Source organism: Galendromus occidentalis, unplaced genomic scaffold (genome assembly GCF_000255335.2).
Source record: "Galendromus occidentalis unplaced genomic scaffold, Mocc_1.1 scf7180000077524, whole genome shotgun sequence".
Taxonomy (NCBI): Eukaryota; Metazoa; Arthropoda; class Arachnida; order Mesostigmata; family Phytoseiidae; genus Galendromus; species Galendromus occidentalis.
In genome coordinates, this window is record NW_003805512.1 from 1,606,881 (window position 1) to 1,621,375 (window position 14,495).

At 52.9% G+C, this 14,495-nt stretch overlaps 1 protein-coding gene across 1 annotated transcript in view; it reads right to left on the reverse strand.

Moving 5' to 3' along the window:
• Positions 1-14,495, reverse strand: part of LOC114828455 (glutamate-gated chloride channel-like) — a 42,183-nt gene that overhangs the window by 25,271 nt on the left and 2,417 nt on the right. The window contains exon 6 of the mRNA XM_029112684.1: positions 13,544-13,651. Coding sequence (XP_028968517.1) covers positions 13,544-13,651 — 108 coding nt within the window. The remainder of the gene's footprint in view (positions 1-13,543; positions 13,652-14,495) is intronic.

Below are 14,495 nucleotides of genomic sequence, written 5' to 3' on the forward strand. Positions count from 1 at the left end.
TTTGAGGGCTGTGAAACTCCTCTCGGTAGAACCGGTAGTCACCATTCGGAGCTCGCATAAGAGCGATCGGGTTCAGATCGAGCTTGGTCCGTCTGCTGCTCGACCGCATGCGTCAGCGTAGTTGGTCAGGCTGACGTTTGGGGTATTCGTCGCACGTTCGCTGGGAGCAACAGCACGTAAAACCAAAGAGCGCACGCGAATCCCACATTCGCCTTTCTGTCCGCTCGCGAATCCTGTATTTGCCTGGAAACTTCAGCATTTTTCCGAGTCAGCAGCCGGCGATTCCCGGGCAGGCGGGAATTTTTCGCTCGAATCCCTCCGCTCATGCGTCGTGCATACATCGACTGATTGTACGTGATATTTCCATGATTGTGAGGTCGGTCGAGAAAAATGCACGGTCCGCCGTCTTGCTGGGGTCGTATTCGATTATGGAATATCATCATATTATAATAATAATTATAATAATTGTTGTAATCAGTTCGAAATCCACCTCGCTCGGTGCACCTTGGCGTGATGATGGCGAGTGGAGATGCGATCTTTTCTCAGATGCCACGCCTCAAATATACAGACGGTACCGATGCGCATTAGATCAGCGACTTGGGTCTGCCAGTGATTTAAACAGCAGCCGAGTGGACGGCGCCGACGGGAGTGGTCCGGCCGTATGGCAGGCCGTGCCAAGTCAAGTCCCCGCCAAATTTACAGAAGTTGGATCCCGCGGATGCGCGCAGATGACGCACTTCTCCTGTCGAGTTCACTTCGGAATCGCGTTATCGATGCCTGAAGTGACGTTTCCTCCCGAAAAGACGAGGCGGCCGCTGACCGAGCAATTTGACCAATAGACGGGGCACTGCTCGAGCACTGGGTTAACTCGAGAGCGAGTTAATAGAGATCGCAGATGCTGGAGATGTGATTCAACAGTGACGTGATGGTGAACAGACCAGCCCATCGACCGGAGAGTCTGCCATCAAAGGCGGCCAGGCTGGATAGCTGGCTGGCCGGTCGGTCGTTCCGGTAGCCAGAGTGCGCGCGGGCGTCAATCGTATATCTCAATTAGTAGCGAGAGCGTCAACGGCCCCGCAATACGCCGTGGGGACTGACTGTGGGCGTATGTGGCTCATCGGAGCCGGCAGTGATTCGATATTTGGCTTCTGCTCTGCGCGTCAGAATTTCGGCAGGGTTTCATTGATTTGGGTTTCGTGTAGCCCGTCATCGAGGTATTTCGTCCTCGCTGGCGGGGTCGGGTAACATTGATCAGGGTCTCATACGGCTCAAAAGACACTATGCATCTCATCCGCTCGGTCAGCCGAAATCTTTTCCTCGGCCGTGGGTTTTCGCGCAGTGCTCGCCCCCCCAGAATCCGCGAAGACTTGAGGAAATGATGTCCCTCACGCCAAAAAGAGAGGATGCGGCGCGGCGCTGGATCACCGAAAAGAACTCGACTACGGCACTGTCGTCGGAAACTACTGCGATAATGGGTTTATGTACGGAGCCGGGTCGGGGAAATGAGGGACGAGAGCCTCTACGTCGATGTTCAAAATCTAGTTGCAATGCACCAAGTTTGAATAACGTCGAACAAATCCGCCTGCAGTTGATGTCCCGATGATTGCACTCAAGCGTTACGATTCGTTCGATACAGCGGAAGCGGCGTCTTCGTTCGAACAGGCGGTCTAGTCCTAACGAGTCGGAGCTCGAGCTCAACTCTTTCGGGATCAATATGGGGAAATACGACACAGGCTCTTGCGTCTGTCCAGCTGTCGTCACTTGTGCGTGTCAATATAGTGACCCTCTACTTCGACCTTTAGGAAGACGGTTGGGAAGAGCTGACCTCTGGAGCATAACTTTCGCCCTCTTCAGGATAGCGCAAACTTTCGCTCAAGGTCGCGAAAGAATGTATGGTGCTCTTTCCCATAATCGGGTTCGAATGCGACGAAACTTACATCGAGACTCTCCGAGCGAACGTGATGTCGACGTCTCCTCGAGGAGCTCAGTCGTGTCTCAGGGGCCGACCGTGGCGGCTGCGCGGGGAAATCGCGGAACTTCCGAGGCCGCCGCGCCGTGAGAAAGCGTCAGGATCATGGGGGCCCTGTACAACGTCGTTTCTGATTGCGGAGTTGGAATATTCACGTGAATATATGTGTTGTTCATAGGGAAGTTGATGCAACGCAGAGGCCCGACCGGAGGCTTTCGTAGGCCGAGAGGTTAGTTATCGCCCCCTCCGACCAACTGACCGGCGAATAGAGACCGACAGCGAACCTTTATGTTCGGAGAGGTCCTGCCGAATTCAAGGCAGGGAGCGCGTAGGCAATATTTCGGTTATTTGATCAGACCCGTCGTTCCGTCTCCGCTCCGGTCGAGACGCGTCGTTTAGACGCTCAAATAAACGTTCTCCATAAAAACTCTTTCTGATGTTGAGGAGCATGACTAGAACCGCGGCTTGCGGTGACAGCGTCATCAATAAAAAAAGAACAACGTTCTCAACGTTCGGCACGTCAGCCAAGTGGACATGCGAGCACACGCTCGACTCGCCCAAAACGCGCGCCGACTTTCTAAGGCTCTCATGAACACATATTTTATTCGGAAGGACTCGCCGCTTCCATATACTTTTGTGAGTCGGTGAATTCGAAGGAGGTGTTTTTCTCGAATCGCATGACGTCCGATCCGTACCACGTCGTATCGGTTAACTCACCCTGTTACTTCTCGCCTTGCTTGCGACCGATAACGCTTCACGCGCTGTTTGACTGCTTCTTAGTGAACGAAAGAATCCAAGCGGAACGAACTTTAAAGGTCACTTATGTTCGATGGACTGTTGAATACCACAGAATCACTGGAGTCCGAAAACAATAGGGGAAGAACTTCTGATAATTGCATTGGACGAAGAGATTCGACTCCCGATCATTCGCTCGGAGATGCTTCCCGCCTGGCCCGGGCTGGAGCACTGGAGGCCGGCAATAGAGAGAGGCCACCGATCCCTTTCCCGTCCTCCTCGCCGACGGCAAGGGCCCGACGATATTTCCAAAACGACCACCGGTGCCTCAACGATCACCAATAGCATTGCGGAATCGTCTCAGTTCGAACAATGTGGATGGTCTCCGATTGCGCGAAAGTGATCGCCTGACACGGCCGCTTGAAATCGCGCTCGGAGCGATTCCGATACGGCCGCCAAACCATCCGAGGCTGCGAGCCCGTCAGCGTGTCCTCACCAGTTGCGCCGGACGGCGGAGCACTTGTTGAGCTCGCCACACGTGACGTCCGTCACGATGACCGATGAAGGACGGTTCGGCGGAAAGCTCTCCCTCGACAAGGGGCTCGAGGTTCTCAGCTTCTTCGCGGTCTCATAACAGCGGCTTTCCCGGGGCACCGTCTCACAGTCGCTCCCCATCGACGCTTTCATTAACCTTTTGGAAGGAACAATTATTCGGGGGATTTCACATTGGGTGGTTCCACACAGGTGATCCGAGCCTGTTACTCCATTTTCCCCGACCGATTATAATAAGCGCTGGATGGCAGAAGCGCTGCACCGTCCGTTTCCCAACGGTAGTCTTTCGGAAAGAGCCCAAAAAATATACAGCTTCCCTCGGAGCTCTCTCTCAAACGCAGCTCCATGACACGCTTCGTTTAATCTATGAGACCCCCGCCGATATATTACCCTCCCCATTTTCAAGCCCGTTTCATATTTCAGAGACTCGATCGATTTCCAATATTTCTCTATTCATTGTTTCTGTTTCCTGCCGATTCAGGAAATCGGCGCACTTTGGGATTCTCCACGTTCTGGGAGTGATCCTTGTGTTCCTAGTGGAGGTGAAGCTCAGGGGAGCGGAGCAATATCCCCTTCTCCGGTCGACTTGGGTCTCAGGGTTCGTTTTCGCCTCGGCTAATCCATGTCTCTCTTGATTTGCATCGATGCGCCTGACAATTGTTCGACCTGTGGATGCGTTCACAATGAGGAACTCGAGATGCTCCCGAAGCGCAGTCTCAAGATACCTAACTTTCGATAACAAAAGATATATACATATGTATAATATAAGCAATCCCATGGTCTCTAGCTGAATAGAGTTCAGTTAACAGCATGGGAAGTTCGCTTGATAGCATCCGCAGTCGTTCACTCATTCAGGCACTTTGGTGGAAAGTTCTTCGTGCCTCTTCGCGGCTCTTAAGGCTTATCCTTCCTTCGCCGTCTATCCTTCTTTGGCCACTCGTCTCCGGCCAGACGGCTGTCCTTTGACACAGTTCCGCATTAAGAGCTCCGGCCTAGCTTTAGAACCGACGGCATCACCTTCCTCGCAGCCAACTCCGCGGATTTGGTGCTTTCTCGTACAACTATGAAGCACGTCGAAGAATTGCGCAAGACTCCGCGGGAGATATTGTGTCGGAGAATGAGGTAATTTTTCGCGGAGTCGAAATCGACGCGAGCGATTCCCTTAGGTCTTCTTGAATCGAATCCCGAGCAAGCGCGGGAACATGGTTCCCGTGAGTCAGGGGGCAAGGCGGCGAGGTCATCTTTGAATTCACATCTGACGCGGTGGATAGCGTGGGAAGCAACCATTGAAATGGACTCGTCAGCTTTCGATTTTTCATCACGGCCCAGAGCAGCTGAGAATGGAGAGTTCGTTCAAGTGGGGGAACCCAATTATCAAGCTCGCATGCAGAACTTCTCGAACAAAGAGGAAATTCTGAAGAGCGGAGAGCTTTGCGATTATCTGAATCGGGACGACTGCGAGCCTACGGAGACCGACAGTGGAACTCTTGAAACAAGAAAGGCTCGCGACCGGAGCTCCGTAGAAAAAGGCGAGACCTGCGAAATTTTTTAACAATACGTTCTGGTCCGCAGACGGCTATTCCCGATCAATTGAACAAAGGAAAAGGGTACATTCGGGATTTAGTGTTTTCCTTTCGTTTTCTCTGTTACATTGTGTCGACAGAAGAGCCTCCGGGATGGCCTGAGACCGATCGTCAACTTTGCGTCGGCAGTTTTTTTTTCGCTACCACTATCGCGTTTGATATCGGCAATGATATCTAATGAAGCTAATGACCATCAAGCCCTGGAGACGGCTCATGAAGAATGATTGAATGAACTTTCAACCGTGTTTGTCAGATGTCGCCGCTCACTCGTTTTACAGCCTGTCCTCTGTCGCAGAGTTATTGAATGAGAAGTGCCATTTTATGACTACAGTAACGACTCCACCGACGCGATATTCTTCGGATAGAACCGTACCCTGTGGGAATTGCCGACTTTTTGCCGACTGCTGACGACAACGGCGGGCCGGAAATTGGAGAAGCCTTGCAATCCAGTTCCACGATTTGAAGTCACCGACTCCTACAATCACCCTCCATCAGGAAGGACGCCGGCACCGACCGTCGAATCTGTGGGAAAAAAACTGTTTGTCTATCTAGATGTATGTGCCTGCCTCCTCTCCATTCCAGAGGAAACTTCTCTGCGCTTCTGACGCAGAAAAAAAGTTTCCCGACGATAGGCCTGGCAGAAGTGTCTTTCCAATAGGAACATTCCAGGAAGCTTCGGATCGTGTCCTGTCATTGATTCGCAGTTCGATGGAAAGCGGCTGTAGGGTGAGCTCGCGAGAGCACCGTGCGTTCGGTTCTCTACCGATACAAGAGGCTGCATTGGCTTCGTATTATCCGGGCCGAAGAATCCACAAAGAATGATATCACCGACATCGCGGAGAGGTCAGTCTGTGAAGCTCTCCATTCACGCCGTTTTCGAGCTCGGAGAAAATGGGCGTCTTAATGAATCAGGATCGTATGGGAGTCTCATTTGCAATCAGATGGATCCCCAGTAGTAGCGTTCCTTCGGTCTCGACCGGATATACTGAGGGCTGAGGGACGACGATCTCCGTTGCGAGGAATTTCACCCTCTGTAAAACCAACTGCTCGGACACGTCGTGCGCATGTACTTGGCGCGAGGGAGCCGTGGCTCTTAGACCTCTCGAACCAATGTCCGTCTTCTCGGGCGAAATAATGGGAATTCCTTCTCTCGGTCCCTCTCCGAGTATCCCGAGCGCGCAAGCCGACGACACGCGATTTCCCACAGGGTTCCTGGAGAGAACTCGTCGACGCAAATGTCGATGAATCTGTTATAGCCGTAGATGAGCGGGCCATGATGGGAGCCTGATCACGCAAGCCGCAGGTCACATCCCCAGTCAAACCCCCATCAAATCAATTATCATAGCGACGCTCAAGCCGCACTTCCACCTTGAGAATACTCGAAACGAGTCATGCTTGAAAGGTATCATTTCTTCCAAGCCAGAGCTCAGGCCAGGGGTTGACTTATATCGGGGTAATCATGCGCCCTCCACACCCACCGTCAACCTTGACGAGAAGCGCTTGCCTAGATTTCTAGGCGAGTGTTTCCGGCCAGTGAATCGATTTCTTCCGGAGCGAGGAATTGCCTTGCGCTTGGCTAGCCTCCGATCTCTCGGTCTCAATCTTCATAGTGGCTCCAGATCGGTTGTTTGTCCTCCTTTGCCAATGTGATCACACTCAGCAACAGAGAGCTCTCTTGTAGGAACGCTCATTACAAGTAGGACGATGCAATAGTGTGCCACTTCTCCTTTCGGTTTCCTTCTCGTTTCTTCCCTCTTCGCATTGTGCAACTGCGAGCTGTTCCCAAGCTACATAGGTCGTACAGCTCTCGCAGGGCCGGACCCCGGGTTCGTCCAGAGATGAATTCCCTCCGTAAGGACACATTGTTGAAGACATATGGAAGACGCGTGAAAAATACCGCGACGGGTACCCTCTCCTATAGTCTCTCAGTTTTGAGGGACTTTGCAAGCGTCATCCGGAAGCGAGGTTTTATCTGGGGATCGAGTCCGAGCGGAAACCGCTCCACGCTGTTATCCGACCGAGAGAATCTTCCTATTGAAGCTCTTTGTGTCCGGGACCTCTCCGGCAAACTCGTCCGGAAATCGAAGCTCAAAGCCCAGCGGTGAAACAGTCTATCCGCCTTTTTCGCCGCGCGATAGTGATTCGGCACAGAGAATCTGCATTTGAAAGCTCCTCCGTCTATTGAACCCACGTGAGGACTCATTTCCCTTCTACCCATTTAAAATCGGTGCTAACGCAGCAAATAAGACAAAGTGATTCGACCTGGAGGAAACTTGGGACCAAGGGGGCAGGAATCGGGAAGCATAGAATCAACGCCCAGCGGACCCGTGTATGGGCATGCGAAAGGTCGCGATCCTCCGGACCTCCGAGACAGCGAGCGTTGTTTCCGTCGCGCTATCGTCAATATTTCATTCGACTGCATCCGCGTGGCCCTTTCCTCGTCTGTGGGACGAATCACCAATGATTAGGTACTCACGAAAGTACCCGAAGTCTTCCCGAGACACTTAGCGATTCATAATCTCCCCTCGCAACCACAGTCCACCCACACATTGAGCGATCCTGAGCCACGTTCGACACTGCAGCTAAGGTATCGGTAATGAACGAAAATCCCTCAATACGTCTGAAACCGCGGCCGTGCTGATGATGAACTAGGACATTCCATTAGGGCGGGTTGCGACACAATGATGGGATCAACTTGTTCGAAGGCTTTCTCCGTGCCGGCTGTTGCGCAATGCTCTTCTCTCGATTCCTGTCCCTGTCCGAGCGCCTTTTCGGCAGTCACTCAGTCAGTCGGTCGGTGCCTCGCTCGCTCGCTCCCGTCCGCAGTATGGGAGCTGCAATCCGTCAGAGAAATCGGCGCGGCTACCAGATGAATAAAATCTGCCGAACAGCTCGGGAGGCCGAATTTCGCTCGCCCTCCGTTTGGAAGGACGCTCTCTCTTTCTCGCTCTTCGCATTATTCGGATGCTTGGCCTATTCCGCGTTGACATCTCGTCATCCCATTCCATTACGTTCACGGGGTGGAGATGAAACGAGTGCATGTTTTCTTCTTCAAATCGTGTTATTCGTTCGGTTTGCGGCACGGTTTTTCTCCATCGCTCTCTTTCCGCTCTTTTTCTCCCTTCTGCGCTCCTTCCGCCGGTGGTGCTGCCGTTGTTGTCTACCGATGCTGTCAAGCTGTCAGGAGTTCTCTGACCGTGTCTCTCTCGTTGTATTTGATTCCGGCCGAGTCGGCCTAGGGTGAGGGACGTTGTTCTTTTCTGAACAAGCACGGCTCGGCAGCGTTTCCTCGGCGCCCGTAGGTTGTCGCTCCTATTTTCGAGCTCGAACTAGTAGCCCGATACCTACGTAGGTACTCTCGAGAGCATCTGTTCACGGATAAGTCTTCCACAGTGTTATGCTGCATGTTTCAGGAGGCTTGATGGCGTCTACAAGTGAGTGGAAAAACGGGTCTTTGGCATCACGAACTTGTCTCCTTAACGGATCAGCGCATTGCTGCCGAGCACGGTGGCCGGGAGAGTAACTTCTCAAAAGCTTGCATTAAAAGTTTTATGTGCTTTTTTCCTCCAGGAGGTCGAAGTCGCGCTGAAGAACATCGAGGAGTTCGACAAAACAAGATGGGGATGAGCCGACTATCGCGTTCCTGTCGTATGAGGTAATTGGATACGCGGCTGAGAGAACTTATTGCGACGCCTTGGGTTTCACCACGTCGACGTCGTCTCGAAAGCGAGAAAAACTTGGAGAACGAAATTTGAGTTTGGCTCCGAAACCCTCGGCGCTAACTCTTCCGTTTCTTTGTGCTTCGATTCTCCTGATGCCGACCCGGTCGCATACGCGCGAATGGCGGCCCCAGGGACGACTCAAATGCCATCCCGTTAGCTCGTGAGCGTCCACGGACGACCCGGATCTAAGGTTTTTGGCAGATTCTGAGCTATCTGCCGTGGCGTAGCGCAGCTCTCCGTAGAGAAGACGTTCCAGGGAAGATTTTAATACCTGGTAGCTCCACCCGTGGCTTGAGGAGCGATATTGCGACGCAATAACGCTGGGCCGCCGCAGAGAGCCACGCTTCAGTCGCTCCGTGTTTGGTTGGCCGAATCGCCGTTTGCGTCAGGTATGTCACCAGGCTCGCTTGCGTTCCGGAGAGCGCAGACAGGTAGCTCAGAGAAGCCTTTCGTCGTCGAGCTATTCGTCTGCTACAGCTCGACGAAAGCGTATCTCGATCATCACGATCCATATTCGAGCAACTCCCGGGATTACACGGAAGTTCGAAGTGCCGACACAAGCTTTGTCGTTACGGAGAAGTTTCAAATAGTTCCGATTCCCGAGGCACGGAGTTCATGACAGTCGAACTTCGGCGGGATATAGGTAGGTACATACACTGAGCCAGTCTCCATGAAGCGAATTGCCATTCCGTCGCAGCTGGGGGGGGGGAGCTCTGCGCCGCCGGCCGTAATCCCTGGATTCATCCAGAAATGAAATCCTCATCCATGGCGTATTCTCTTCGTCGGCGACGTTTCCATCGTCATGACGTCTTCCTCCCTCGTCTCATTGCGCCCGTACCTGTCGGTCTGGCTCGGAGCAAGAATTCATAAGCCCGGGTCACTCGAAAGAAGCCCACCGAGGATACCATAAGTCGTTGACGCGAAGCCGATTAAGTTAGTTAGAGCGGAGGATAGCCGCTTGCTTAACTGAATCACGTAGCCCGATGGACTGATTCTGGTTCCGGTTCGCCGTCGACCGTCCATCATGATGGAAATATTTACCACTCGGCGGTCATGCACGTGTTGTAGATCTTGATTAGAGGAAATAAGAATTTGTGGTGGAGGTATTAACATGAGAATGTCGTCTCCGTCTCCTCGCTGCTGCTGCTGCTGCTGCTGCTCATATGCATGCATATAAGTGCTCTTTTTTTCACACAGGCCATCGCATGAGTCGCTTAACGGCCTCCTGCGCTGGCTCGTTGGTTGCTTGGTGGGTCGGTTGGCCGACCGGCCGGGAGGTTGCCGGGCGAGAGTTCCCGCTGAGATGTGAAAGGGGTTCGAGACCAAAAGTCTGTCGTCCCATTCGCATTGTCTCCGCTCGCCGGTGGGTCTGCCCTGTTGTTGTCCTTTATTTCTTGCCCCACGGGTTCCCGGTAGCGGACATTCCTTCCGTTCGGCGCGGCCTCGTCTGCTCCGCTCCGTCGTCTCGCCTCGTCTCACACTGCGCCTCGTCTACGATGACGCCATAGCGAGCGAGGATCTTCGCGTTACCGACTCCGCTCAGTCAGAAATCTCGAGCTCCCTCAGTCCGGCTCGTTTGTTCTCGGTCGGGAAGCCTCGCTGGATCCTGTTCGTCGGACTTTTTACACAAACAGCTGGTGACAAATTTACCACCTCCGCTTGATGATCTTTACCCTCACTCTCGGTCAGCTCGCGGACAGCCAGCTAAAGCCTCCTCCTGCGTTATGAGGCGTCAACTGCGGCTTTGTGATGAGATAAATATTCGATGAGAGTCTTCGGGAGGGGGATATTCCGGCTCCGCTCAGCTACGGAAAATAAAGAATCATGCTCGCATGGAATATCGCCTCTCTGCCAACTCGGCCTGTCGTGAATGCTCTAGCCAGGCAGGAATGCCTCTAGTCCCTATGACAGTGGGGAATTCTAATTCTCCGGCTCGCCGGTCGCTGCCCTCGCAAGCTCCTGCTTGAGACACGGAGCGCTCGACGAATGGCAATGATCCAATTGCAATGAAGATAATTATAATCCACAAGAAGATATTCGAAACCAGGGACTTGCCTTTTCACCTAAAACGCCTTCGTAAGGACTGAAGGGTATCTCCCCGTAAACGTGAGTTCGATTGAGGAATATCCTGTCCGCTTTTGCGGTCTGATGATTCAGTTTCATATTTGTCTGAACCGAATCTACACCTTCCGAACAGGTACACTGGAATCGTGCAACGATTCCGCTCAAACTCTACTCAAGTCCTCTGTGGGAAGCTGGGTGCGAGACGAACCTCTTCCGACCACTTTTTGGGTCTGGCACCACGATGACGATTGACAAGAAACTTGATGAATGAGAAGTCGACCCGAAAGCGAAAAACGTAGTCCTCCTCGAATAACCCTTCTTCGGAGGAGTCCCATGCCCCTCGATACGTCATCGTTTCTGCGAACCACCGCAGTTCCCGATAAACGCACTTACCCCCGCGGAGAATGACGCGCATCTGATGGTACCACGTTGCACGATTCAGGTCGACAGGCAATTCAGGAGAGGCTGGAAGACAATCGAGCATCTCGCGACGGAGACGTCCTCGGTAGCTCGTTCAAGGACCTCCAGGGCTTCTTGAGAAATCATTGCGATTGTCGAGAACGTGGGCAGTTAGAGATCAATATCCAGCATTGAGGAGAGTCCGCTGGTCGTGAGACTGGGCATTGGATTCATGGAAATTATGGATACGGAGAATTGATAGACGTCGAGAATCGACGAAGCTACTATCGCCAAAAGCGACAGGGGATGATCCTCAGAGGCTCTTAAGCGGAATGCATACATGGGATCATCAGACACCAGTTGTCGTCGCACTCGACCCCAATGTTCCTCGTGTCGAATCTGACAAGCGGGGGCGACGGAATATCAGGCTCCGACCTCCGACAAGCACGTTCGAATGGGCATCCGTCTCCGAGGAGAAACCAGCTCGTCCCTAGATTAAAACGCATAGGAAGATCGTCGTTGTCATCGAGAGGCCATGCGACAGGCGAAGCCGCATCACAAGGAAGACAGAGAGGAGTTGAGTGGCCGGCAAAAAGCACGCGCTCATGCTTGCATTTTCTGGAATTATTCGCAATCTTTTCCCGGAAGCCTCACAGGAAAGAAAAAAGCTCAGGCAGCGACACCTGCAGATGAGAACAACCAGCCGCTCTCCTCTCGTGCCCGCCTTTTATGAAGCCCAGACGCGCTAGGATTCCACGTTTCGCGCTGCGGAGTACATCACAATGAGGAGGCGTCTTCCCAAACACACCAACAGACAGACAAACGAGCGAACAAGCGAGGAGCGCAGCTACGACAACACGGCAGCAGCTGCTCCGGGCGGCGATCGCGCGCCGGCGTTCGCTCTGAGTGGATTTCCATTTCCACCGCAGGCTCACACTATCTCCCTCTGTGAGAAAAGATTCGCCTCTCCTACAGCGTTCCCTTCGTCGTCGCTGCCGCTGACAGATTGTTTCTGATAGAATCGAATAGAAGCAACGATCCCCGAGGAGCTCACGTGAACCAGGAGCAGCATTGGGATAAATCTTTCGCAAACTGCGATCGAGAGCGACTGAGACGACTGTAATCTCTACTCTTGTTGGAGCTCATCGCTCGCCACTCAACTGCGTCTCGGCCGATCCGATCTGGACTTCTCTAGACTGTCGCAGAAGACGGTGTCCAGCTGCGGCAAGTTACTTTGTCATCGGGGGCAGAGGGCGATGCGAGACTCGGGATGCGAACGACGAGTATTCCGAGCAGGAATCATGCGCGAATTATGGTGAAAGGTGCCGATCTGCGAAAGATTAGGGTGACGTCTGGCTGGAGCATGGATCCAAAAACTGTTGACTTCATCGCTCATCCCCAGGCGATTCATGACAGCATTCTCTTGGCACGGAAATCGTGTGTTCTGAGGGAGTGTGTCTGAATGATCTAATGGGAGTGCTTGTATTTCCTGTATGTGCGTGGAGACGGCTTCCTAACATCCTTTTTCCATTTGAACAAGCGCTCCCGAGCTCTCGGAAAGCGGAATATAACTCTCGGACTCGCTTACATATCTGGGGAAAGTATTGTTCTTCCGGAGCAAGCCGCACTTTCCCCCGTCAGCTTTAGGCGCTTATTTGAGTGCCTCGTCGTGCTGACGAGCAAATGAACGTCACGCGTCGTTCAGGCATCACTTCCATTCTCCCTAAGTGCTTTCTCGGCTTTAAGGAGCTGCGCCGGCAGGGTGACGCACTCGGTGAGCGAGTCGCGGAATTTCGCAGACGATCTATGGGGGTATTTTCCGCGGGGCGGGCACAGCTCCGTAGATTCGGGGAACGTCATTCCCGAGATTTTGCTCGGCTGAGTGAGCTTGCTGGTAGCAGTCGATCCGACGCCAGGCTCCTCAAAGTTACATTTTTTGGCCTTTCAGCCAACCTATTTCCAAAATGCTCGCGGCTGCGACCACTCGACCGTCAATCTGTCCCGTGCGAGGTTCTCTCTTTTCAGGTGGTCTCATTCTCGACGTTCGGTCGATAATTCGACGAGATTGTTCGCTGTTTTCGCGTATCGGGTTCTCCCTCGATAACTTGGATGCTCGCCCACTTTACTCTCGATGTGAATGGAAGTTCATCGATTGCTCATTCCGTCGCGCTCCAGTGAGTGAGTCCGAGGAATTCTATGAGAAACACGGTTTTCAAAGCTCGATCTCCTTCGATGTATTCAAATTCATGACTTCTCGAACCTCGGGAGGATTCGGAGAAGAATAAAATATGAGGCGATGGAGGCGAATGCAGTTCCGTAGAAGATCGCAGACATGTGTTTTTCCAGTGTCTCGCAGAAGCGTTCCTTGTGCGCAGTTCGATCAGAGTCCGAGTCACTGATGCGGGGACCTTCCAAGTGACACAAATCGCATGAGAAACTCCCAATGGAATTCCGGTGCTAGGAGCTCCGGAGCACTAAGAATTAGACACCTATCGGTGTGCGCGAAATCGAGTGCTCACCTTTGCGCGTCCTCGGGTAGCTATAGACTAGAGTGTGGAGCAGGAAGAAGCCGTAAACGATGAGAATCCAGAAATCGATAGCCCTCGGACGACTCGAGGACGGAACATCTTTGACCTGGATGAAAGGAAATTCGATGAGCGTATTTTATCAAATCCAGAACGAGTTCTCTGCTTCGGTTTCCACAGCACGCTGGAGCGATCAGACGAAATGGTAGAAATATCAGTTGATTAATGCGGGAAGACTTTGTCTGATGAGAACAGTGTTTGCACCGGAGTCGAGTCGTTCGTGTTTATCGTCACTTTCACCACGCAGAGCCCTCTGGACAAGAGCCTCCAGTCTGAGCTCGTGCGCCATCATCTGTCATGGGTCTTGCGTTAATATTCTAAGTTCACTGCTCACGGACTTCGCTTGGACTTTGACGGAGACCAGCTATTGTGGTTTTGTGGAGGCTCATTAGCGTGAGTGAGAGAAGATTATAGCTCGCGAAGCTTCAACCCGGATTTTCCCCGCGAGACTCGTGATTGCAAGCTGTGACTTCCCGTCTGCATGGAACGAGTCGGGTTCTTCCGGAAGAACCCGCTATCCAACAACTATCGGACACCGCTCACGATTCAAGCGCTATGATCATCAGGCCGCCTGACATTGAATGGCTGGGTGCGTGCGCAACATTGACCGAGGCTGTGTAGATCTGATGTATCAGAACCGGATACCACTCCCCTCTCCCTCTGATAAGGTCCCGTTCCCGGAGGAAAATGACCGCGTCGAACGGTTGCTCGAGGTTTTTTCTAATCTTCTTGCAGAGCTCCCCTCGGAGGAACGATGGCTGACACTATTGGCCCGAGACTCTATACGGGCCTGGACATCGGGCTACAGAACGCCGCTGAGAGTACGGCGCCCCCCAGGGGCGCACGCAGGGGGGGGGGGCTGAAGGGGCTATAGCCCCCTCCCAGA